This window comes from Molothrus aeneus, chromosome 3, assembly GCF_037042795.1.
Source record: "Molothrus aeneus isolate 106 chromosome 3, BPBGC_Maene_1.0, whole genome shotgun sequence".
NCBI classification, from domain to species: Eukaryota; Metazoa; Chordata; class Aves; order Passeriformes; family Icteridae; genus Molothrus; species Molothrus aeneus.
Window position 1 is genome coordinate 83,805,477 of NC_089648.1, and position 26,538 is coordinate 83,832,014.

The following is a 26,538-nucleotide window of genomic DNA, read 5'->3' on the forward strand; positions in this document are numbered from 1 at the left end:
AGTTACCAGCAACTCTCTTCCTCAAGAAGTATAGTCCACATATGCACTTGTTTCCCACCCTCCTCCCACCTTGTCCCTGGATCCCTTCAGAAACCAGGTGGGGTTGGGACTGTGCAGCTGAGACACAGCTGCAAAGACCATCAGGCTCTTTCCAGAAATGCCTGTGACTGCTGCAAGAGTAAAACTTTTCTTATCTTTATCATCAGATAGATTCTTTGAATTCACACGTGGAGTGTGCATATGGAAAACCAGTTGATAATATTTTTTTTTATTTAACAGTGAAAGTATTATTCAAAAGGAAAAGTCAGTTTTACTCTTTATGTTTTTTTCCCTGCCTCTCCCTTGATTCAGTAAAATTTGCATACTGCAGCACTTGCTCTGCCTGTGTCAAAGACTTGGGGGTGGTGTGGTGGTGGGGAGTGCTATATAAAATCCCACAGAAACTTGCAAACGCAAGTCTCAGTCTTGAAGGAAACTACTGTGAATATATTTTGGTAAGTGTATTTCAGATGGGAATGCTATAAAAAGTGCATAAATTGCCTACTTGATACAGCATTTTCAGGACTGTGTTATTAAAAAAAAGGTGAGATAGGGCATTCTGCTGTATCCCTCACATCATTTAATGGTTTTATATTTGTCAACATAGTTGTCAATAAAATTTCATTGCTCCATTTCTTTTTATCACTTGCAAGCTTATGGGGCTACTTCAGACTTTATTTTATTTTGTAAATCAAGGACATAATGAGACTGGTTTATAATAATATAAAATGGGGTTACCCTGTGGATTCCTCATTCTAAGAACAGCCCTTCCAGACCAAGCTTACTCCCTGATCCCACCAAACTGAGTAATTGCTTCTGCTTGGATTTGAAATAGGGAATTACATAGCAGAAGTATTTGTGCAGAACTTTAATAAGATACAGTACCAAAACCATAATACCAGGCTGAATACCTATGGCATTTATTTGACTGTGCTAGGTGTTTCTTAGCAGTAAGAGATGAAATATATAATTAATTTTGAATGAGTGTGTGCAAAATTGTGCTGAGTTGTCAATGCTCACTCTGCAGATGTATCTTTTGTGTTGAATTAGGTGGAAACAGCAACTGATTCAGATACTGAAAGCAGAGGCCTACGGGAATACCATTCTGTTGGAATTCAAGTGGAAGATGAAAAACGGTAATTTAAGCATGTTCAAAAATCTGTAGTCTTTCATAGCACAACATACATTTATAAACAGATTTAATAAACAACACCTGACAGGTGCTGCCACTAAATAATCCCTGAAGCCAAATTTCTTATATGCATGTTTATCATTTGGTAACATTTGTGGAGATTACTTAGCAGTTGCTTCACATTTATCTAACTTTCCAGTTTTTAATTGAAGGGAAGGAAGTTAAAGTATTAAATAGTGGCTTAGTATAATTTCATTATTGTCAGAACAAATACTAAGAGCTACATATTGGAACAGTCTTCCTTCAACAGGACTCCTCATGCTGATACAGCCTTTCCTAGTCCACAAAAGGAGACAAAATTCTTAGGATGATACCTTTATTCTGAAATAGAATCAGCTTTCTGATTTGTTCAGTCCTTCTCTAGTTTTGTTAATCTGCTAGCCCATGTACTGACTCAGAGGTTAAGCCTGGTAGGTACTGTTTGTCAAGTACTAGACCAGGACCATTATCTCATTTCACAGCAGCTGTCTGTGAGTATCTGGCTGCTAATTGCCTTTTGCCATCATGAACTACAAATAATCTGAGACAATGGACTCCAATGTGAAAAGATTTCACAAATAATCTTTGCTTCTCTAATATTTTAACACAAAGTTTTTCTAAAATATCATTATTCAGTGTTATATAACAGTGGATAATCAACTTTTAATGGGCACCCTATAAGACCAAAAAAACCCCAACCCACATTCTTAAATGTACTGATATTATCTTTCTTTTATTACGGGATTCTCAAAAGTCCTAACTGAGCAGATTTTCAGATCTTTCTACTTAAAATCCTGAACATTGGAATTTTTTTTATATATATACTTTACAGACTTCTATCAGGAAGTTCTAGTTCTGGTAGTTATTTCCAGTTTATTTAGTAACGACACGTGTTATTTTGTAGTATGAGAACAAATCAATATTTGCTTCCAGAGACAATTTAAATAATTTTCTTTTGTACCCTTGCTTAGATCAATGATTCCACTATGCATTTTGTTTTTCCCCTCTGTTGCTACTCACCACCTAATTTTAGTGTGATATACACAAAGAAAAGATGTTTAACATCAAGTCCAAGGAGAAGAACAGAATCCATTCCTTCTCACTGAAACATTATTCTGTCTCTCTGTACCATCACATACATTATTTATATGTCTTAATATCTTTTCTTTTTTCCCTCTTCACCAAGACACGGACGATTCAAGCGCTCGAACAGTGTAACAGCAGCTGTCCAGGCTGACCTGGAACTGGAGGGTTTTCCAGGACACATCACCATGGAGGATAAGGGACTTCAATTTGGCTCTTCATTCCAGCAGCACTCAGAGCCCAGCACACCCACCCAATATAGTGCAGTGAGAACTGTACGGACACAGGGACTGTTCAGCTACAGAGAAGATTACAGGACCCCAGTTGACACCTCAAACCTTCCACCACCGGAACCCTGGCTGGAGCCAGCCATCGAGACAGTCGAGACCGGTCGAATGTCTCCTTGTCGGCGGGACGGATCTTGGTTTATGAAGTTACTACACACTGAGACTAAGAGAATGGAAGGATGGTGCAAAGAAATGGAAAGAGAAGCAGAAGAAAATGATCTTTCTGAAGAAAGTAAGAACATTTCAGTATATTTTCAGTATACAGATGATTACTAAAATATGAAATCTGTTAGAATAAAGCTGTGAGTTGTGGTTTGTCCTCACTCATTCTGTAGGAGCAAAGAACCTTAGTACATAAGAACACTGTCCTGTGGCTGGCTGCACAAGATGGTGCTTCCCAGAGTAAGGTTTTGTGGAAGTAGTTAAAGAACCAACTCTAGAGTCCAGTGCAGGATCAAAGTCTGGTATTACATAGAGCTCATATGGTGCAATAGCTCCATCCACAGCTCCAAATTTGACACATTCTTCACATTCACTTCTATGGCTCCAGTGCTTGACCCTTTGCCAGAGCACACAGAGTGGTCTTACATGAACCTTGTTTTGCCCTTTTCCTGAAACCTGCGATTTTGCCTCTTAGTGAGAAGCCATTTTAAAAATGTTTCCATTCCTTTACAGGCACTTGAGCCTGTTGGAAGAACAGAAAGCATAGCAGGCAAGAACAACAGTTAAAGTACTTCTGCAGTTAGACAGGCATATGCATTATTAGAAAATTCAGCTGCATTTTCTTATTACAATTTTGTCAAGAATCATTATTATTCTCTCATGTCCTGTGGACACCTTGAAAGGAGTGATGGGATAAAGTGAAAAATAATGTAGACTATTTTGGAACAAGATCCAAGACAGCGCTAATGATAGTAATATATCAAAGTGGTCCTAGGACTCAGTAGCCAGCTCCCTGTGATTCCCTTTGAGGTCAATTATCCTTGTTCTTCAGGCTCAGTTTTATAAATATTTCAATCCCTGACAATCTGAATTATTGTCTCAGCTGAGATTTTCTCAGACCACAAATGAATTCATATTAATTTTTCTTACTAGCTTCTTTCCCTGCACTCTTACAAATTTCACCATCACCTCTGAGTACTGTTTCCTGATCATCTTGTTTCCCTCTCAACGAGTTCTTGCTATGATGTACCCTCAGGTCTTGGGCCAGGCCAGCATGGTGACTAAAAGGTCAATTTCTATTTCTTGCACTGACCTTTTCAAAGCAAAAAATGTCTACATTTTTACATCATCATTTTTTTATTTTACAGTCATATTTCTCTGCTGTATTGTGCACAAGTCTGCCAAGTAACAACAGAGGATTTGGGGTGGGGCTGTGAGTAAGGCTGGTTTTCCTTCCTTGAGCCTCTGGTGCTTTATGGACTTATTTTCATCATAGCAGAGCAGAGCTCAGAATTTTCCCCTTCCATTGATACTATGAAGACTTTAATATCCTTCTAGGGACTGTTAAATAACAACATATTTTCCTTTGATTAGCCTGTGGAAGATTTTCTAAGCCTTTCATAATGGTTATTCCTCAGTACTTTTTTTTACATGTCCTATTTTTCAATTCTTCAAGTCTTTGCAGTGCTGAATACTGACGTTTCAGTGTCATCATTAAGAATCCCAAAGCACCTGCTTCTCAGACCACCTGTTACTGATGTAGGAACATGAGTGCTCTCAGTCTGAAGCAGAAGTTCAAAGAGCAAGACTTTGATCTCCTTTGAAAGAGTAAGATTATTTGGGGAGCAAAGGGGAGAAACACACAGGACGTTAGCCTCTCTCTTTCCTAGCGAACAGTCTGCAGGCAAGAGCTGGACTTCTCCTGCCTCCTCTCTTTGTGAGCTCTTCCTTTTGCACAGCCCCAGCCAGATCTGCAGCTGTATGAAACAAGCAATGGAAACATGCGCACATCTGTACCCCTTCCCCACTCAGAGATGTGGAGAGGCAGCCAGAGCTGTTACTCTTTGGAATATGAAACTGGGTACCACATGAGGAAAAGTTGGATGAGCTGACTTTAGCTGACTGCCTGTTCTCAGATGCAGAACAATTCTCCTTCCCATCATGTGAGCCTATACTTTTGCACTCCAGATATACTCTGGAACAGCTGACTGCATGGTGAAATGGCAATCAAGGTAGTTTTCTATAAATAGTACATAGGAAATGAAGACAATATGCACTTCAGTACTTTTATTAATATTAGGAGTTAGCGACACTAACTTGGAATATTTCAGTCAAAAAACAAAACATAGTATCAGGATTTTGTTTCCCTGTTTGAAGAAGGACTTGAATTTGGAAGAGGAAAAGAAAGAGCAATTCCCTGATAAGAGAGTTGATAAAATTCAACTGAAATCCTTGAAGTCTCTTTTTTAAACTAACAAAAATGGGTTAATTACTTGTTCTTGGGGGAACTTTTTGACCTCCCTAATAGGCTAAAGAAGTTATAGAATAGATCTACAAAGTGTTTGCAAGGTCAGAATTTGTGCTCAGCTGACTGTCTAAAGTTCCGACTTTTTATTGTATGTAACTCCTTTCAAGAGCTCTTCCTGAAATAATTTCCAAATTACATTGTTTTTAAATTGTATCCCTTCATGTAATAGCACATTAAGTAAAAGGAAGTTTTCAAAGAATTAATTTCAGTAGGGGAATGAGCTTCACAGCATCCTAAAAACTCTGTGTGAATATTTTTTTCCTGTTGGGTCCTTAAAACATTTTGTATCCCCAGTCTGAGCTGCAGAGGTTGTAAGGTGTGTATCCTCAAGAACTTAAATCTAATAATGTCACAGCATGAAATGTAGCTTGACATATTTAAATATTTGCCAGTTCTTGAAGAAAATAAACAGAAATGGCTGAGCCAAAAGCAAATAAATATGGTTTTCCATCTTCCAGCAAGACTACTGTTCCCAAAACACTTCACAGCAATGTTTGCACATTCAAACTGTCATTCTTAATGCTGAATCATTTCTTTTTGGCCTGGATATATTAATTGTACGTGAAGACCAAATATAGCGTTGCATCTCATAGGAGAGGCTGCCTTTATGATGCCACTTATATTTTGTTTTAAACATGGGAACAGTTAAAATAGAACTGCATTTTAGAAAACAATTTCAGTTTTGGTGCTAACACAGCAGCCCTGAGATGACCAAAAGCTGTCTGATTGCTATATTGATTTTTTTCTTTCACTGAACCTTTTCTTCCATAATATTGTTTTAAGAACTTCCCTCATCAGATCTTAGAAAAAGAGATAATCATTGCAACAAAAATAACTCCTTTTATTTTGAAGTCTCTGCAAAGTTCTTATATAGTTTGTGGAAGCAGTTGTGTTCTGTTTATTATTTATGTGTGTGTGTGTGTGTGTGTGTGTGTGTGTGTGTGTGTGTGTGTGTGTGTTCATTATATGTAAAAACTGTAGATATGTGTCTGTAACTGTTCCCAGGGTTAAACATCTGGTCACTTGCACTCACAGGGTGCCTCCAGGCAAAGATATGTGTTTCTCGTGGGTGCTGACTGGAGTTTCAGTTTTACACCCTGAAAATTGTGTTTGGGTATTCATGTGTAGGTGATGACAAGGAAAACAATTTCAAGCGTCACAAAGCTATTGAAGACCAAGAAGGTCAGGGCTCTGCATCCCATGAGCACAGTGATGGGAGCAGGGAGAGCAGAGCAGGGAGAGGGAACTGCAGTCCCTGCCCACAGCTTGCGGGCAGGGCTTGGCAGGGGAAAGAAGGCAACCCTGGGTTTCTCAGTGCCACCTGCTTGGCCACTGGAGAACTTCATTATGGGGAACAGCTCCACAGAGTTTACTCTCACATAAAAATCCTTAGATAGGTGCAAAAATTAACCATAGGGTAAACTATGCCAGCAGAAATGTTGCTTTGTTGGTATCTCCTGCATTGTGGTTAGCAGCTCTGCTGGAATAGCAGTAAACTGATCTCTAGTGGGGAAAGAAAATAAAGATATTAGAGTGGGAGCTCAAAGTATCACCTCTCTCTCCCATTCCACTTAATTCCATGGATACTGGACCATTCCTTGCTAATCCTCTAGCTGATATTTTCACAGTACTAATAGGACTGAATAGTAATAGAAAACACAGAGTAAAATCTCCCATAATTTTAGGTGAATAAAAATCAACAAAAAAACCTCACAGCCAATTGATTTTAGTATATTCATGAATTAATTATCCATAAAAGCTTTCTTAGGTGTTTGACCAAATATAGGTTATCCTTTAACCAAAGAGAAATTACTGACATCATTTTCTAATGCTTTTCACAAACCTATGCTTCAGGAGACATTGAAATTTCCAATTGGAGTGTTGTGAATGACTAAAGAATGTCAACTGTACTGAAACAGTCTGTAAAGTCCTACATGTGGCATCCAATAATTCCTCACAGCATTTTTATTGTTCTGCTGAAATTTTCTCCTTTTTGAACGTAGCTTTGTTGAGGTAAAAAACAAATTTGCAGTAAATCCCCATTGGTGAACAAGGGTCCCATTACCCTCCAGAGCACTGCCAGATGGGGGCTGTGCTGTCCTAAAATGCCATCTGAGCATTATATGTTTATTTTTGTCTCTAGATGCTCTGCTGATAGTAAAATGATATTTCTAAAGATTACTAATTTAAGTTTCAAGATTAGACAAATATCGTGCCCTACTTTGAGTTAGGAGGGTGAACTAAATGCCAGTTTCAATATTTTTCCAGGCATATTATTTCAGATTGTGGAGTAATTTATTTACAAATATAGGGGGGAATGAAAAGATGAAATGGAATGGATGGAATGAAAATTTAAATTAAAATTATGTAATTTAAATAGACAGTAATGAATGCCAGAAGCACATTGATTGTTAGCAGTTTTTCACTGCTGGTGCAGCAGTGGCACAATTGAACAAAGCTTTTAACCTGTCAAGATCAGAGTTACAGCATCAGATTATAATCAATTTCATCAATACAGATCTAACTTTCCCCTCTCTACATTTGTGATATGAAATCATTTTTGATTACAAGGTTTTGCAGAATTTCTCAAGCAATTCCACACATACAGGGAAAAGACACCATTGTGTTAATTGTGCAATTGACACAATCTCTAATCAGGGTGTAAATCCTGAGCCTACTCTTACTGAAGTCATGGTCAGGGTTTTGTATGTCTTCAGAGCTAAAGTCATACAGGACCATACAAAAAAAATTGAGTGTTTCATATGCCTCAGGGAGGAAAATTAAGGTTGTGTTACTCTTTCCTGACATTTGGGCAAATACAAAATTATCCTGATGCAAGGAGGTTTATGGATTATATGAATATTATGTCTATTTATGTGTATTGGTAGATTCTATCATCATTTATTTACAAGAAAAATCTTCTAGTCATCACCAAACGTCTCAATCTCTTCAGTCTCTAACATTCATCATTTTTTCATGGAGATAATCAATCTGCACTCATCAGAATAATTCCCCAATGCATGAAATTAATAACAAGGCTTTGGATGTCTATTAATATTGTGCTACAGATTATGAGTTGAAGTGTTTTAATACTTTAATTTAATTACAGCAAGGCAGAGTAGCATGAATGTGAGAGATTCTAACCTCTATGTTTTATTACATCTGATTTACTTATTAAAATGGAAATAGAGTTAGATCTTTAGTAAATTCTAGGGCTGTAATTATACATGTGTATTCAGCACTGTGACTCAATGGCACATACAACCATCACAGCCTTATATCCCTGACAAATATGTATCCCACCAAAATGCTACGTTGCCAGTGCCTAAATCTTGACCAGTCTGACTGGGCCTTAAATCACTAATGCTTGTTGACATGATGCTTCATGATAATGAAGATAAAATTAATGTTTATTTAGAATGAGGGTTTGGGTAGCTGAGGTTCACTAGAACATATCAGACATATATAGATTCTGTCAAGATCTATTTTTCTGCAGAAGAGCTAAAAGCAATGTCCCTTACTCAGACTATGTATTTGAGCTACGAACTGCAAAATTAAGCAGAGGAAACTAAGACTGAACTTTATTCACTAGAGACAACCATTATAACCATCAGCCCGTGGAATCAACCTCACTCTTGTTTTGCCCAGTGAATCATTGAACATAGCATGGAATAGGTGATGTCAGGGACCTGCTGCAGCATAATTCCTCATCCTGGAAAAGGAGGACCTCTGATCCCACACTGGGAGTTTGTCTAATGTCCTAAGCTACAGATCACCAAGAGAAAAAAGGAGGATACAAGGCTGTTTGTCACTAAAGTCATTGCCTTTTTTAAAAATGTTGAAAACCGAATTAAAGCAATTTGTGTTAGATCAAATGAAACATTTATTTTTATTTAAGTTTCTGTATGTTTGTTCAGGTTTTAACACTCAAATATTCCTTCCTGTATGCCAATAACACTGTAGAGGAAAGTGAGGGGTTTGATGATCAAAAACCCTAAACCAATTAAAATGATTTATTTCATTTGGCCAACAGAACAAAAACAAACCTTAGTGAATTACTCATGCAGCCCTGAACCACTTAACCCCTCTACAATGGATGTCGCACAGGACTGATGAATTATGTATATTTCTGTTTAATTTAGTGTTGTGGCACAGCTGTACTGTTTGCCTAACAGAAAATGGAATAGATTTTGAGAACCACAGCTCTACATATTAGCACATGCCTTGAAAGTTACTGAGACTTTAAGTAGAGAACAAAATTTTTAAATTATCTCTTGCTACTACTTGTAGGTGAGCAGATGTTTCACTGGTCTAAAGAAAGTAGAATTAAAATGTAAAACCTACTACCAAAATACTGTTTTCACATGCCCTCCTGTACTTATTCTAAATAACAACAAAATTATAAGCCCTGCCACATTCTAATGTTTCCTATATCAGGGGCTGCATATCAGTTGTGCTGTATCAGCTTTGTTCCACACTTACACTTAACATTCTGTTTGAATTATCAAACTTGGTTTCTCCAAATTGAAGTAAAATATATCAGAGTATTTCCTGTCTACACTTACCCTTGTCCATGTCTTTAACATTATTTAAAGATCTGGAAATTCTCCTGCTAAAATAATTTTTTTACTGAGACCACAGTTTATAATGCTTTTTAAAGATTATTTTTTTTTATCATAGAGATGGATGTGGAGGAAAGGAACTGTAGGAAAGGGTATGTAGGAAGGTATAGAAAAGCATGATGCCACCTACCAAAGTGTGGCATTTATCCCAGCAGATGTGGGATTCAGGATGAGTTGGTTTCTTAGAGATAAGCCAATCCCCTCAGGTAGTACTGTGAACAGAAGGACAGAGACATCTCCAGGAGGAAATTCAGCTCATCTAAAAATAAGTGCCTAACATAGCTGAGCTGCTGAACTCAGGTCACTAATTATAATGCATTCAAAAAATTTAATTTAGACAGATGACTCTTGGAAACAAGGCAATGAGTTTGGTCGTTTGGAAACAAAGTACAATGAGTTTGGTCATTTTCCCCAGTGCATAATGTATGGACATGTACATGGACAGTGAGGAAATGCCAACACATCCATGGGGGCTGATGCTGGTTCAGCAAAGTCCTGGAGCACCTGTTTGTGTCCCACTTTGTCTGAAGCTCCTGTACTGAGGACTTTGTATATTTTCCTGGGCAGACAACCTGTAATTCCTAAAGGGTGTACCAAACATGTCTCAGAGATGTAATCCTTATGGTAGGAATATGTTATATTACAGCTGAATGTAGTAACTTTACCCTCAGAACAGATAAAGAGATCTCACCCAGGGATCACCCACACAAGCACAGTGAGTGAAGTAATTTGCAGTCACAGAACCAGAAGGTATAATTCAAGGTACACGTGCCTTTGACATCAGAAGGAACAGACATCCAGCTGGTTCTTGAGGCAAGACAATTTCAACAGCTCTCAATTTACAATAGAAAATGTAAATGGGAGAAGTGTCATTTAATTTGAAATTTAAGTGTGTTTTCAAAATCATATGGATTGATGGATGCCCACTTCAGAAAGCTGAATATAGTCCCTTAGTTTTTTTCTACTTCTTTAAGCAAGTAAAGTCTAAGCTGTTTTGACTTATTGATATATCATTTATTATTCGTTCATTATTGCCAAAAGATAAGGTGCCACTGAGTTTTCCTATACTTCAGTCTTCATGTGTATAATCACAAACAACAAAACCAAATATTTACTTCCATTTTAAAATAACCAGGAACTTCATCTGCATTTTTTTTTTGAGATGGATGTTGCATTTACTGCCAAAAACCATTTATTAGTAGTAATCCATCTGTATGCTTAGTCCTAGGTAAGATCCGAAGTGCTGTTGGAAGTGCTCAGCTCCTCATGTCTCAGAAATTCCAGCAATTTTATTGGCTTTGTCAGCAAAATCTGGTAAGTCACTTTGCCTGGTTATTCTTGAAGAGTTTAAGTTTATTCATCCATAATATTCCACAAAATGTCACTTTAAATTTTAGAGTTTAATATTTTTACTTCAAAAACAACTGTAGTGCATCTGAGCAGTAGCATTCTGAAATGTTGTTTTCATGTCCCACATCAATTTCCCCCTTTTTTTAAACTTAGTCCTTATGTATGATGTTGGTAGATATTTTTAAGCATATATGTAAATTCAGTAATTTCAGTCTGATTATGTTTTGCTTTTCTCTTTTTGCTGTCTTTAATAAACAAAAGAAAATTAGAAGGGAACAAACACAAGTTTTCTGAGACATAATATTATGCTTATTTTTGCAATACCCTAATATAGTAACCATATTTCACATAAGGAAGGGGGAAATTTTCACATTAAAATCAGTGGAAAATCATAAAATAGAATAGAGGAGAATACATGATCCAGCTTTCTACGTACCTGAAAATAGGACTAATCATGGAAATGAGATATCTATAATGTTCATGAAATTAAGTTGGATAATTTGTGTTGCCAATTATATATGAGATGTCCTGGGGCTAAAGGAACAGATACATTATATTACTTATGAGGGTTACTGCTATTGTTCTGGAAGTTCATTAGAGACTAATTCAATTCTAAATGTTATCTTCATTAATATGACAGCAGCCATCAGTGATACAAAAGCTGTGGCAAGATGATACTAACCAATAGAAGAACGTAATTCTTCTTGCTACAGCTCGTGGTAGAAAACCTTTCTTTGCCTCTCTCAAATAGCAAGTGTACCTTTTCCTTCTGACTGTCCCTAAACCTCATATCTTGAAAGTACTGAATTTTGTTGTGTGCGTGACAGCAGACATAACCTATAGTCTGCTTACACACTTTTCTTTGCCCGTTGGGATTTGTCACATAACTTCCAAGGCAGAACATTTGTTCTGCAAAGACCTACTTGCTACTTTCTACCCATAAAGTTAAGCAATCAGAATACCTGCAATGAAATAATACTGAGAAAATAATGCCAAAAATGTCATACCTTCTGATAGAAAATATTAGGATACATGGTACTCATTAAGAAAGGATCCGGTTATCAAAAACTCTGTCAAAACAAGAATTTTAAAAGCTGTTACAGAATAACAGAGGAAATATACAAAGTCTGACAAGCAAGAATTGAGCACATCCGTATTATCAATTACATGATGTGTGCTCCTATCTAGTAATTTGTTTCATACCAAAAGAAGGGAATCTTCATTGTCTGAAACTTTCTCTCTGCAAATTTAAAAACACCCTCCATTACCTGATTGATTAAGCTGTGCAAACTAAGATTTGGAGAGCCTAACCTCCACTCCATTTATCTTCAAGTGGGCCCAGCACTTGTGCTTGAGAGCATTACTGTAATAGCAAGTGTAGCTCCTGCTCAGCACAGCCATCAGCTGTTTGGGAGAAAGAACAATTCATTACTGCAAAAGCAATAGAGACTGCAAGGAAACATCTACAACTTTGTAGACAACAAAACCAAAAAATGGCAAGTTTTTACTTCTCTTTTTCTCTTTTGGATAATAAATCTCTGAAGTCCATAACAGCAGCTTAACCCCACTCGCAGGATTTAGGTTCTGAAAATCCTTCACTTTCATTAAATCAATAATGGGCTCTGAAGAAAGCAGCAACTGCAAAACTGACTGTAGGTCATTCATGCCTGAAGGCTTTTCTTCCTACACCTAATGATAAAGTTTGTTGCTAAATAGTCACTTAGTGCATACATACAGGAGGGTTTCCATAGGCTCCTAAGGCAGCACCTCAGTGCCCCTGGGGAATGCTGCCAGCTTGTGTATTCCCTGTCTCTAAAACATCCAGCATGTACAGGGCTGCCACATGGCAGTTTCTCTGACAGTGTTCAGCATCTATAAGCTTAAATGTAGGACACAGAACAACAGCATTTAATTGTGCCAGTTCAAAATGCAACAAGGGTTTCAGAGAAATATACTTACTCAAACTGAAATTTAACCATGAATGCCACATATGTACTTTTCTAAAGGATCATGGGAACTTCAAATGGCACATTTGATTATGCTTTGTGTTAGGAGCTCTTATCAAAGACTCTCACTTAGGGTAAATTCATAGAAATGTAAGCTTCAATGAAGTTTTCTGTTTTATGACTCTGGCTGGCTATATCCTACATGTATACTGTTCCCACTAACTACTTAAGAAAATGTCATTACTGATTAATAACTAGTCTCTTTTGCATTATGAACATTACTTTTTGTAACACCCTTTTTTTTCTTTGAAGTGTCCTTCTCCATGTTCTCTAGTCAGCACAGATCCTGCTCAGCTTGTATGTCATGGCTGCAGGCTAAAACAGAGCAGCTTGAGCACCATCTAGGTGCTTGTTGCTTGCTTCAGGCCTCCTTCAAAAAGAGGGCTGCAAAGCTGAATTCCAAGTAAGATACAAATAAATAAGCAGTTTCTGAGAAGAAGCAGGTTTAAGCCAATCTTTTCTAAACTTAGTTGGCTGTAATGCTGTAATAGTACTCATTTGTGCCAGCATTTATTCATGAACTGAGGATGTGTAAGAAGCAGGAGGCAGCCCTCTTGTGTCCAGAGCATACATGGCACAGCCTTCTGCAAGAGTTGTGCTGGAGGCCATGGTCTTCACAAACACTGTGAGCAGAGTGGGGTGCACAAAGGTACAGAACAGTAATTAGCCTTGATTCAGAAGGAAATGCCCTTGCAATGAGTGGAATCATTTTCTGGCTGTTTAGAGGAAACTGGGGAGAGTGAGTGAGGAGACCAGGCAGGAGACAACAGATTGCAAGATAAGACAGACTGCTGTGGGACTCCCCTCATGATTTCACACAGGGAGTCAGTTCCTAAAACCTGAAATATTGACCTCTGTAGAGTAAGTAACCCCACTGACATAAATTTTAAACTGTTTTGTAACATATTGGGATCCACCCAATGAAGTAGTTTTCAGTAAACACTAATGTGGAGTTGTAATGTTTCCCAGATGTCTGTTATAATCTATATGGTCAGTTCTCTTAAGTCCCTGAAGCTCCCTATTAAAAGGAAACTTTTTTCTAGTGAAGAAGACTTGTAAATGGTTCTTGGGCCAGATTACAGTAGGGCCTAGATATGGGTGACACTGCATGTTGTCATGCTCAGTTCCAGGCCCTAATGTCCCACAGTAGCATCTGTAAACCCAAGTTTGAGCAGCAGTTCCAAGCTTAAAACCCTTAGAAATGTGTGATCCAACAGCAATGCTAACTTATCTCCCAGTTTCTAGACAGCTGTGGGGTTGTGTTTAAATATAAAATGCCTTTGACCACTAGATTTGAAAAAGGTGGGGAACAGAGCCTGCCATAACAGCAGTGATGCTGACATAGCAAACTAGTCTTTTCAGCTTTTGGCCAGAAAGGGAGAGATCCAGATTCTGTTTGGCATAGTTTTGACGTTCTCTCTCCCAGCTCCATTCTTTAGGCCACCATAATGGCTTCCTCCTGTCCTGGAAGGAAAAAGGCATGAAACATCTTCACACCCATGTTTACCATTTAAGCCCTATTTCAATAAAGTGGCAAAGCTCTCTTCTTGAACTAGTACCTAGTTCTAGTACTAGTACTAGTACCTGTACTAGTACTAGTACAGTGCTCAGAGAGTATAGGGTTAAGAGTCTGCATACTACCTTGTAATACAATTTTTATCCAGCACTGGCATCAGGTTAATTATCAAATACAGGATCATCTTGCTAATTGTTACCACCAATGTTTGCTCCATTAAGGCTTAAGCACACATAGCCTCTTAATTGCATTACCTGGTGGTAGTGTCTTCCCAGTTCCTGAGTGTGATTCACCTCCCTGGAGAACAAACTCCAAGCATCCCATCAAGATTTCATACTCCATGTATACGTTTGAAGACAATGTAAACATCAAGTTCAGCATAGGGTGACGTCTTTGTGGCATTGTTTTGTCTCAATCAGCTATCATGAATGTAATTTTGAACCAGCAAGACTTCAGGCTGGCTGGAATACAAACCACACTCCCCTTGCCTTTAATAATCAGCAGACAGAGGCTGTCAGCTTGTTCCTTTTTAGAAATGCAGGTCAGCACAGCATATGGTGCTAAGGAACTTCCCATGCCGCACATTCAGGAAGGCTGGCATGTGACATCCAACTCATTCATGTTTGGGTTGTGTAGGAGGCACAGCTTTCCAGTCACAGCTCCCAGCTGCAGAGCACGCAGAGCCTTAGCTCTGAGCACTGCTGCAGCAATGAAACCTGGCACCATGCCCTTCCTGCCTCAATGCACGCCGCTGAAAGCCTCCTGGAGTATTCATGTTCTCTCCTTTGTGCGCTACAGGACCCGAGTGCCATGCCAAGACCAACTTCCCAGGACCTTGCAGGTTTCTGGGACTTACTGCAGCTCTCAATCGAAGATGTCAGCATGAAGTTTGATGAACTCCACCAGTTGAAACTCAATGAATGGAAAATAATAGAATCACCTGAAAGGAAGGTAAGCAGACTGTGGACAATACCATTTACTCCCCATTTGTAGTTCTGCAGTATCCTTGTGTTAAATACAATAGTGAAACACAATAGGTTTCTAACCCTGGGTAGTATTTAATTGGCATGGCCCAATTTTTACATGGAAACTTTTATCAGATATCAGAAGTCTTTTCTTTTTTAACAATGTTAAGCTGAATTATATTATAAATAAAATGAATTTTGCTAAGTTAGTTTACTCCATGACACTTTTGTTCAAATTATTTGATTCACATTCTAAAGGCTAGAAGAGAAATATATTCTTATTAATTCAGATGGAAGAAAATAGCCCAAGAATTCACACAAGGTAAATTCAGCACTCTGCTACATTTGGGGCAGCTCAAACTTGAACACTGCAGTGTTTAACCCTGCCTGCATGACACAAATGATAACAGAACTGGAATGAGAGAAAAGCATGTGACAGAACATAGCACAGGTCATACTAAAGCTCAGCTGACATCCTTCTGAGGGACAAAGCACTGCTGGTGAACTCACTGCACCTCTGCTCTGCAACTCCACCACTTGGGAGATGCCCCACATGATGCTTCCAATCCAAAGGTGAAAAATTGCCCATAAAAGCAGTGTAATTCTGAACTGCCTTTCCCCTCTCTAGAACTTCATCCCTTACCTTGATTATCCCACTGTCCTTGCTTATTATTGTATCAGTCAGATGAAAACAGCATTTGGTTTGAGTCAGTACTGTTGGCCTCAGGTGAATATTTGTTTGGTTTGGGAGGAATTAGGAGGCATTTTGACAACTTTTTCATTTCTTCATGCTCCTCTTGGATTTTAATTTTCAGCCAACGGGTTGGTGGATGGTGAGTTTGCAACTCTTGCTTACTAGTGGCAACTGGAAGTAAGAAATTATTATAGTGACAGCAACAGTGATATTCCTAAGAGGGAAATAACTAAACGTGGAAAAGAAAATAAGATGGGATGACAGGAATGGAGCTTTTATGAAAACAGGAGATAGAGAAAATAAAGACAGGCAGAACTGGCTATAATGGGGAATAGCATCCCAGGCTGTTGCACTGTTCCTGTTTAATGCAGAACTATGTTTTTAAATAAACTTAGTTATTTAGTCTTTGCTATTGCATTTGGATAGTAGAGGCAGAATTAGTTTAAGAAAAAAAAAAAAACCAAAGAAACCCAACCAAACAAAACAAAAAAAACCCAATGAGGAGTCTGTAAACCATAAGCATATCAGTTCAATTTTTGTATTATTTGAATCCTGCTGTGCATCAAATTAACTGTGTTCTCCATAAGGAACAGCCCATACTCTTGACTATTACCATTACTTTAAGAAATTATATAGCAAAAAGATCTATCATAGTAACCATACCTATATAAATGACATTATGGAGTCTTCATCTTCAGGGCTATACAGTCCAGTATTAAGCATGAAATAAAAAAATTAAAAAAAAATAAATAAATAAAAGAAAAAACAAACCAAAACCAAACCAAACTGATTTAACTTCAAATTTGCATCAAATTTCAAGTGCACTTTGAATTGAAACTATATGAAATCACCTCCAGAGGTCTATTTCCTCTAACCTAAATTAGTGTAAAATACCTTGGTTATAGGCCCTCATATGATATTTTACAGTCTCTAAATGGTCAAAACGATTCTTGATTTAACACCTGCAGAGAAATTTACAGCTCCTTTTGTAACAAAATCTACTGACTTCACTTTATAATTTGATAATTCTTCAGAATAAATTTTCTTTAAAATGGCCCAGGCTTGCAAGCAGAACAATTAGCCCTATGTTCTCTCTCTGGTTGGCGCTTGAATGTTTCCATAGAGCAATTCCTGGAGGAGACTAAACTAATAGACATGTATACACAGCTGCTATCTCATATCCAGCTGAGGCTAAACTCAGTATGATTAATTTAATCAAAAATCCTGTCCTGCTAGTCTTAGAGAGTCTTTTCACTTGATCAGACTACACAGATGCGCTGAATTCTTATTGGAGAGACAGTGCGTGTTTCTGTTTATAATGAGTGTAATAATGTGTCAGCTTAAATTAAACAAATCCATATGAAAGTGAGGTGTGCAGGTTGCATGTGCCAATACCTGCAAGGATGCTGGAAGGAAGCACAGTCTTTTTTCAGGCACAGGACCATAGAATGCATAATGGTTGTCAAATAAGAGGGTTTGTCAGTGTCCCTAGTGTGGATAGCTGTTCATGTAATCCATTAGTCAGCTGATGGGCAAGCACAAATTGAGCATGCTTGATGTATGTAATCAGTATTTTGCATTTCATGTCTTTGATGTGCATGCTCTGCTGACAAGTACCTTTTACATGCAGTTCACCCTTAGTTTTAATGCCCTGTTGCAGGAAGAAAGAAAGATTCCTCCTCCTGTACCAAAGAAGCCCCCAAAAGGAAAATTCCCTATCACAAGAGAAAAATCTCTGGACCTACCTGACAGACAGCGGCAGGAAGCCAGAAGACGGCTGATGGCTGCCAAGCGAGCAGCCTCTTTCCGGCAGAATTCAGCCACAGAGCGTGCAGACAGCATTGAGATCTATATCCCAGAGGCTCAAACCCGGCTTTAAAGACAGAATGCTGCAGAGTTCCTTTTTTTAAACAAAATGCTTGTACAGTTTGTCACTTACCTGGTAATTTTTGTCTCATTCTCTCCACTAAATATGCCCTTGATGTTGTGTTCTTTGTGCCATAAGCACAGTGGAATGCTTTTGATTTCCTCAGAATTTGCTGAGCTCACCGCAAGAACGACTTCTTTTTGTATTTATTGTCTGACTTACAATCAGCTACAATGGATAGGGCTTGTCAAGACCTGACTTATCCAATATATTCTCAGAGGACAACAAGAAACACCTCTTGAGATGGAACCCAGCTTACTTTTTGTTATTTATATTTTTATAAAATGTGTGATAATTAGGGATAAGAAAAACAAACTATAAATGGGTGCATCTCACCATTCACTAGAGGCATTAGCTAATCCAAGTAGAAGGTGCTACAAATGTAAAGAGCAGGAAAGAAAGAACCCATTTATCTCCTTGACCTTCAGTTTCTTTTCCTAGAATCCAGCTAACATATTTACCCATGCGCTCTGCCACTCTTCTCATCTTTGTTACTGCAAAATAACATTAGGCCTCTCATCTCATTCAAGTTTCTGAAGATGAACAGGGATATCCAGCCACTAAAACTCCAAAGTTCATCAGAAACCAAGAAGCATACAAGTCTGGTGATGGTGGGAATGTCCACTAAGAAACGTTTGCTGTTAGCAGTATAACGACACTCTGAAACCTAAGCAAAATTGTAATGCAAGAGGACTTGAGTGATGGTGAAAGGAAAACGGAAGCCTTAAAAAGTTAGATCTTCTGTAGTAAGACGAGTAAAGAAAAAGTTATACTTGCTCCTTTGGACCACTCATTGCATTTTTAACTGTTCTTTTACATGTTAATATTTATTTTATAAACCTTCTCTCTTTCATTTCAAGAGCTGTGCTATATGTACTATTTCAAACTCTCAAATTGTTATAACAATTGAGTTTCCAGGGTATCCTTGAGAACAAAAAAATCTTGCTTGTTTAAAATGCCAGTTGTGATGTTGTAAACAGTTTAAGAAATATGAATGTGAGTGGTAAGTATATATAAGTTTAAATGGTTATGTTAAGGTAAAGGTGAACTGTGGTTTACAATTGTAATTTTTTTTAGAACTATTTTTCTATGCAGTATCATTTATGGCAAGAACAAGGTTCTTTCTTGCTTCAGACATAGGAAAAAAAAAACTGACTCAAGAGATAAGTGATTTCCAGCTATGTAATATAAGGAAAATAATAAATTTTCACGCCTCATACTGTCAGAGAGAAGTGGTAGCTACCACAGTCAAGAGGCTTTCATTTAAAACAAATTAGGACAGAATTATTCCACTTCACCAACCTTCCAGAGCCAACCAAGCAATCCAGCACCTAGAAGTCTTCAGGTGAAGACGCAATAAAATGAGCAACATGCAGCCCCCAATACCAAGGTTTGAATCTTATTGAACACAAGTTTAGGTGAAAAGAATGAGAACTCAGTGAGACAGACAGCCCCAGCTACCACATTCCCCGTTTACCTGCTTTAACAAATGCAATGTATTTAGCCATAGGCAGAACAATTCTTTAATTATACTCAAGCACTTTGGTTCTTCACCTGTTGAGCACTTTAAATCCAAATCCCATACACCCTGCAGCCTGATGGATGAGTGAAAACGTGAAGTACCATAGGTTTTGCAGATCTGACATTGCTTCAAATCTGTTTTCTTTTGTTTGGTTGCTTGGTTTTTTCCCTCTTTTTTCCCAGTGTGTGGTATTAAGCATGAGTTCTGTCTTTGGACAACTGATAAAGCATGCTTGGCTTCAAAGTACGAATCTTTAGAGATGAAGTTTTGAGAAGTTCCTGTGACAAGACACCCCTGTAAATTGAGCCTGGTATCTGGTATATACTTTACCAAATAGCCTTAAACTATATTTGAAGCAAAAACCAAGACGAATGTATATCCTTCAAGAATGCAAAAAAAAAAAAAAAGACAAAAAAAAAGAAAAAAATGAATAAAAAATAATAAATCCCTGAAATATTCTTCTATAGATGGAAACATTATATTTCCCATCCCTTGCGTTTTCGAGGCATTTTCTATTAAGGAAAGAGCTGAATCCGAGGCAGTGTACAATATTGATGCTATTTCCTATATTTGTTGTACTATTTTAAACACAGAAGTACGTGCAGAGACTGGCATCTTTAGTCTTGAAAACTGGTATCTTAAAGTGGAGCTGCTAATTAGAATATCCACACAAAACCAAAGCCAGTATTTTTCCTAGATTGAAGAAATTTAAACTAGAGACACACACACCTGTACACATCTATACATAAGGCAGCTGACACATTTTATCTAATTTTCTGCACACTTCCAGGAGGAATCACTTACTTTACTCACTTGAACCCTTCTACCTGCAGCAACAGGTCAATTAAGCAATTAAGACAAGCTGTACCTGATCCTGCCAGTAATCAGACATTATGAAGACAAATTGTGAACAGATTACAGATAAACTGAGACCCCAGCTGGCCTAATAATGCTGACTTGGAGGAGTCTGTGTTCTACATTTCCTATGCTGCTATAAGAAAATTCTCAGTATAAGATTTATAAATCTATGATTTCTGTTTGTTCCACCTTGTTCAAACAAACAAAAAAACCAAACAACTAAAATAACCCACAAAAACAATTGGAAAAAATCAAAAGTAAACTAGATGCCTACCAACAAATTTGATAATGTTGCTTGTGCACATTACATTTTGAAGTGCAATATATTAAATTGTTGTACAGGTAACATTATATTTTTTAAGGCAAATAAGCCATTTCAATTTACATATTGTACACCTGGTTAGTTTAGAAAGATAACATTATACGTATAATATTTGTTTTGCAAATAAATCAAAGTCAGATTGCTTCATTCTCTGACATGAGAAACACCGTATCTTAATAAACATATATCCAGATCTATTGTAATCTGACTCCACATCACAAAAATAAATGTCAGTTACAAAACCAAAGTAGGAGGAATATAAACAAACAGAAAGATAGGAACTAGAATGCTTTCTCCTTTGAGAGTTCATGGTATAGACCCACTCACAACAGCTGAATATAGCAAAATAGTCTGGTGTTTAATTAAATATTAATTGGGCTAATATGTATTCTAACACATTAAAACTATAGAAAGTCTCTGTTCGTTTAGTCATTGACTGTAAAACACAAGTATACTAAACAGAATTCAGAAAATTTAGATAAGGAAAAAGGCCTGAATGGTAAAATTGATATTTGCCATACTTATTTTTGCTTTGTATATTTTTTTAGATTTGAAATTCTTTGTAATTTGGTGGAGTACATTATGAAGTGTTTTATTATTTCACGTCCATCTGATTAGAATGGTCTTTGGCAGAATGCAAACATGAACAACATTGTACAGTTTAATACCAAAAAATGATATTTTAATTCATGCTTAAACCTTGACACTATATTAGATTTGAAATCAATCAGGAAGGAATTAAAGCGTGCATAGGAAAGTGCATGAATTTCATATATATAGATAGATATAACAGATATTTCATACAATGAAAATTATTTGTTTTAAAATAAGCCCACGTCCTGCTGTATCAGTAAATTAGTACTCTACTTCCTCAGCACTGCGTCTAGTATATAGTCAAGGAATGTTTGGTCATTGGGTGGTTTTGCAAGTAACTGCTCTGTGACGAGTGTCACCCGTGGCACGGTGTGTCACACGGGGCCTGCAGCCTCCTCGTGGCCTGTGGAAGCAGTGCCCTGGAGAGGTTCCTGGCCCCGTGGCACCTCAGGCAGTGTCACTGTTCTGTCCCCGGCCCTCTCCATGCAGGCTCCCTGGACCTCCAATCAGCCCAGCTCAGCCTTTTACACTCAAAGCCTTGAGCCTGCCCTGCCCAGCTGGTGGGTTTGATGTCCTCCTCAGCATCTCAGAGTTGGCACCAGTGGCGAGGGCACACTGGAGGCTGTCCCATCAAGTGCTGGTTTTGCATGCCGATTTGAGGTCTGGAGCTGGTTTGGCAGCTCCAGGTTTCAAGCTGTGTGCACTGAAAACCTGTGAAACCAGAGCCTCAGTGTAAGGGAGCTTAAATGAATCGTGAAGCAATGTTACTCCCATTACTGTTCCTTGAGCATCTTATGATGCAGGGATACCACTGGCCAGCTGCGCTCGAGGTAAGGAATATCAGCAAACCCCTTAATGTCTAGAGAGGTGCTTCCTGGTCTATGACAGGTTGGCACCCACACTTACACAGTGCCTTTCATCCAGAAGGATCTCCAAGCACTTTATTAGCCAACACACAAACTCCAGGCTGGGCTGCAGCTGGGACAGGTAACCCAGCAGGGCAGGATGCTGGGGGTTCCCCCACCTGTCCCCACGCTGCTGGGAGTTTCCTTCCACGCTTCCAGCATCTGGGACCTCACAGTCTGAGCCTGTGCTGAAGGAGAAGAAAAGACTCACTGAACCAAGAGGAAGACCTGAGCAAAGCAGAGATGAGGGCAATCAGTGCTCATACCATACCCGAGGGAGTAGGCAGGGAGTAATGAGCATCAAATTAATTTTCCAGAACAATCTCTGTCTTTTCTGTTCCTGACAATGGCAGTGAGGTCCTGGCATTGGAGGAGCTCCCTGGGAGGGTGCCGGAGGAGACTCCTGGGTTGTGCCAGGCACAGGAGCTGACGGCACTGGCAGCTGATCCCTCTTGGTCAGGAATCTTGGCAAGTCTCCCCTTCTCAAGTGCATTTCCCTCACTTTCTTAGCGGGAGAGATCCATCCGGGGTCCTTGCTGCACAAGCAGCCTTCCCCAGGCACCCTGTTCTCTCCCCAGGTCTGCCTCCAGCCCAGCTAACACGAGGGATGACGTGGGGCACAGCACTGAGGCATGATGATTGTGCTTTGGTTTGGGCAGCTGCTCTCTTGTGAGACTCAGCCCCAGCCCTAAGGGTTCTTTTATGGCAGAGCAATGCGGGCACCTCTCTCTGCATGGACAGGATCAGCAGATGAGAGGCCACCATTTCATACTGCACAGAACAGAAAGAGGATATTTACATGTATCAATAAATACACATAATGATTTTTCACTGTCAAGGTTCCAGAGAACCAGACCCAGGAGCCACAGTCAACACTCACATTCCTGTAGATTGTGCCACTTTCTTGCAGCTCATCCTCAACACTGATGGCTGTGGCAGTTTCACTGCCTGCTGCAGCCCCATGGCCCATCAGCAGCTATTCACCATGTTCACCTCCAGGGACCATCTTTCAGGAACATGGCATACTCATATGCATATACAGAGTCCTGTCAGGAATTAAGCCCTCTGTATCCACAGAAATTGCTTAATTTATCTCTGAAATGCAGCTACCTCTATGGCATAACACTGTAGCTGTTTAACTACATAATAGGCTGCTCAGGACAGCAAGTATAAAACCAAAATTGAAATGGAATGTTGCCCAAAAGAAAATTTGGCCAGCATATGTGGGCTGATTCAGCTCCTCTTAATGAAATAAAATTCCAATAGCTGAAAGGGGCCATGGCATTCATTACTGAATGTCTTTTCCAACATAAACAATTCTATGATTCTGTATAAAAATGGTATTCCAGATCTTTTCTCATTAAATTCATATTGCATTTCATAAAAGATGATGGCAGAAGAAGACTGCACGTTCACTGATCCACCTTTATACACCCAGCTTTTGTCCCATTACCCTTCATTGCCAGAAGAGAGCTGGGCTTTTGAAGTCAGATCGTAGTTAAGGTAAATTAGTCTGTCTACACAGCTTGCTCTTTAACTGAGCAAACATAGAACAGTTTTCATCAGCTGGCAATTTAATTCTATATTTTATTATGGCCAAATTGTTATTTTTCTAAATTGGTTTTGTTGGACAGGATTTTTTACTTCTCTAGGTACAAAAACATGGATATTTTCACCTAAGCATAAATAAGGAGGAGGCTTATTTGAATATATAATCATTATTCACAAACACAGTCCATTAGTGAGGAATTTTCTTCTTCTTACCTTGCCACTTTTTCATTCAACACATCATTTCCCATTCCTAAAGCTTCACTGTCATACAAGTTTCTTATTTGTGAGATGGATTATTGCAGAGCACCGGGCTAAGTTCTCATCCCAGTTGTATTAGAATCAATGCTCAGAAACTGAAACCAGAAAGAAATACCAGATCTGAATAAATATAATTCAGATCAATATCTGACTCAGCAAGTCTGAGATAGGAAGGACTCAAGGTAGCAAGCGTGCCATTACTTTGTCGGAGCTCATTTTTCCTTTCAGGAAGGTCAGAGTCATGCAGAGGGCTCGGTAGTAGGTTTGAGTCTCTGAAGAGAGTCCTCACAAAGACATGCCAGCTTTGTTTATAATTACCATGGAACCCACATGCTCATATCCATGCTTTGATTTATCCTTTGGAGTTTTAATAGAATGGTCATCTCATTTTAAAAGGGCTCAGCCTGTATGTATTATTTAGTTAAATTTATACATTAATTTCCTGACTGAAATAAAACTCCCTTTCAACTAGCCTGGCTTATATGCTCTAAAACTGTTCTTTCCTGAAGAAAAGCCACTATGACTGTGCAGGATTTTCTGTACAGAGACAAAACTCAAACTTTCATTTACCATGGACCTGCCAAAATAATCAAGTGTGGCCTAAGGACTAAATTAAATGCCTCCTATAGAACTTCAAGGAATGTTAGAACCAGGAAACTAGCTGTTTAGTTATCATTAAAAGTATATATAAATATATATAAATATATATATACATAAGAAATCATATCAACAATGAGGATGAACTGAGTGCCAAATATTCACCATCTGTATAAAATTACACTTCACTAGAATTAAACTATTTTATGTAATTCTTTCTCATGCTTTTATGGTTCTTTTGATAAATTCTATTTAGTAGCATGCAGGATACCTAAATTGAATGTACAGTATGTTGTTTCATTGCTACAATAATTTATTGCTTCTCAGTAATATCTTCTTTACCAGAATGTTATCTGTTACTTTGAAGACATATTTAAAAATTGTTTTATTATTGAGTTATTCTTTTTTTCTTGGTTCTCTACTCACCTCCAGCTGATTGTAAGAAAATGTGCTTCACTATTTTGCCCCATGGCTCTCTTATGAAGCTGCTTCTTTCAATTGGTTTATGTATTGTTTATGTTCATCTCCTGTAAATAATTCTGCAATTAAATTTTTTGAGAAAAAATAGAGTGCACTCTTTATTACATTTTTAATTTTGCATTAGTTAAAATCTGACATTTCCAACTAGGCAATTTTTAGACAACACTAAACTATTACTTTAGACTTGTAGCCTTTGAGGTGTTAGGAAATAACTTATAAAAATAATTTTGATAGGATTTTTAGCTGAAATCAAAGGAAGATGCATATAAAACCTGATGGAAAGTAACAAATAATGGAATAAGCTATGCCATTCCATCGATGTGTTTTGATTTGCAGTCATTGATATTATAGGTATAGAATGTCATCCACTGATTTTGAGTGAGAACATTGTGTATCATAACAAAAAGAATACTAGTCTCTTCTTTTTGTAAAAACCCCAAAACTGAATTACTTGTAAGCAGTCATTGGTGGACAGAAGTAACTGAATGTTTTTACAAAGTGAATCTTCAAGCATCTCTGTGTGTTTTTATTGTTTGCAACAGGATAACCAAAACCAGCTTCTAGCCTGCTTCATGGTTTTCAGCTCCTTTTAGGGCAGACAAATCTTCTTTTGGGAATGGCTTTAGCAACTCAGCAGAAATTTTGATGAATACTTTGCCACATTTCTTGATTAGACAAAAGCCATGGTAGGCATGAAATGAACATTAATCTAAACAAAGGAGGTATCAGAAAAATTATGAAAAATAGAAATTTATTTGGCATAGAAAAGTGCCTAGTTGCTTGAATCATTACATTTTTATTGCTCATGTATTATATATACTATTGTAATGCTACAGACCACTTGTAGATTTCAACATTGTGCATTTATAAACTGAAAATATTCCCTCACCATGAAGAATTTACAGGCCAACCAATAGATAAGAAACAACAGATAGTTGTAGAAAAATTGATGGGAAAAAAGTGAGATGCTATTAATTAAAATGAAGAGCAGCATCCCAGCATCCCATCAGCTGTCATTTGTTTTGCAGCCATCAGAAAAAGAGGGGATAATGAAGTGGAAGATACCCTCAGGGATGTCTTCCCAAGAAGGGATTGATTTCAAGAAAGACGTTTGCTTGAAAATTTAATACAGAGATGATGAATTTTGGCATCCTGAGGCACCTGGAGGTGGAAGATGACATCTTCTGATTTAATGGCTGGTGCTAGGTACACCATGGACATGTGGTGTTCAAAGAGGCTGTGAAGGGTCTTGACAGTAAGACCAATAAATTCAACATTTGGTATTCTGATGGCTCATTGCTTCTATGAAGGAATTCTCATT

The 26,538-nt window shown here is 38.1% G+C and overlaps 1 protein-coding gene across 4 annotated transcripts in view; it reads left to right on the forward strand.

Annotated features, from left to right (window-relative positions):
- The window catches only part of DLGAP2 (DLG associated protein 2), a 453,649-nt gene extending 428,345 nt beyond the window's left edge, over window positions 1-25,304 (forward strand). For all 4 annotated transcript variants that reach the window (XM_066547283.1, XM_066547286.1, XM_066547285.1 and 1 more), the window contains 5 exons: window positions 1,090-1,175; window positions 2,397-2,812; window positions 10,895-10,986; window positions 15,343-15,495; window positions 17,864-25,304. In XM_066547283.1, coding sequence (XP_066403380.1) covers window positions 1,090-1,175; window positions 2,397-2,812; window positions 10,895-10,986; window positions 15,343-15,495; window positions 17,864-18,082 — 966 coding nt within the window. In that variant the 3' untranslated portion in view covers window positions 18,083-25,304. The remainder of the gene's footprint in view (window positions 1-1,089; window positions 1,176-2,396; window positions 2,813-10,894; window positions 10,987-15,342; window positions 15,496-17,863) is intronic.
- Window positions 25,305-26,538: the final 1,234 nt, after the last annotated feature.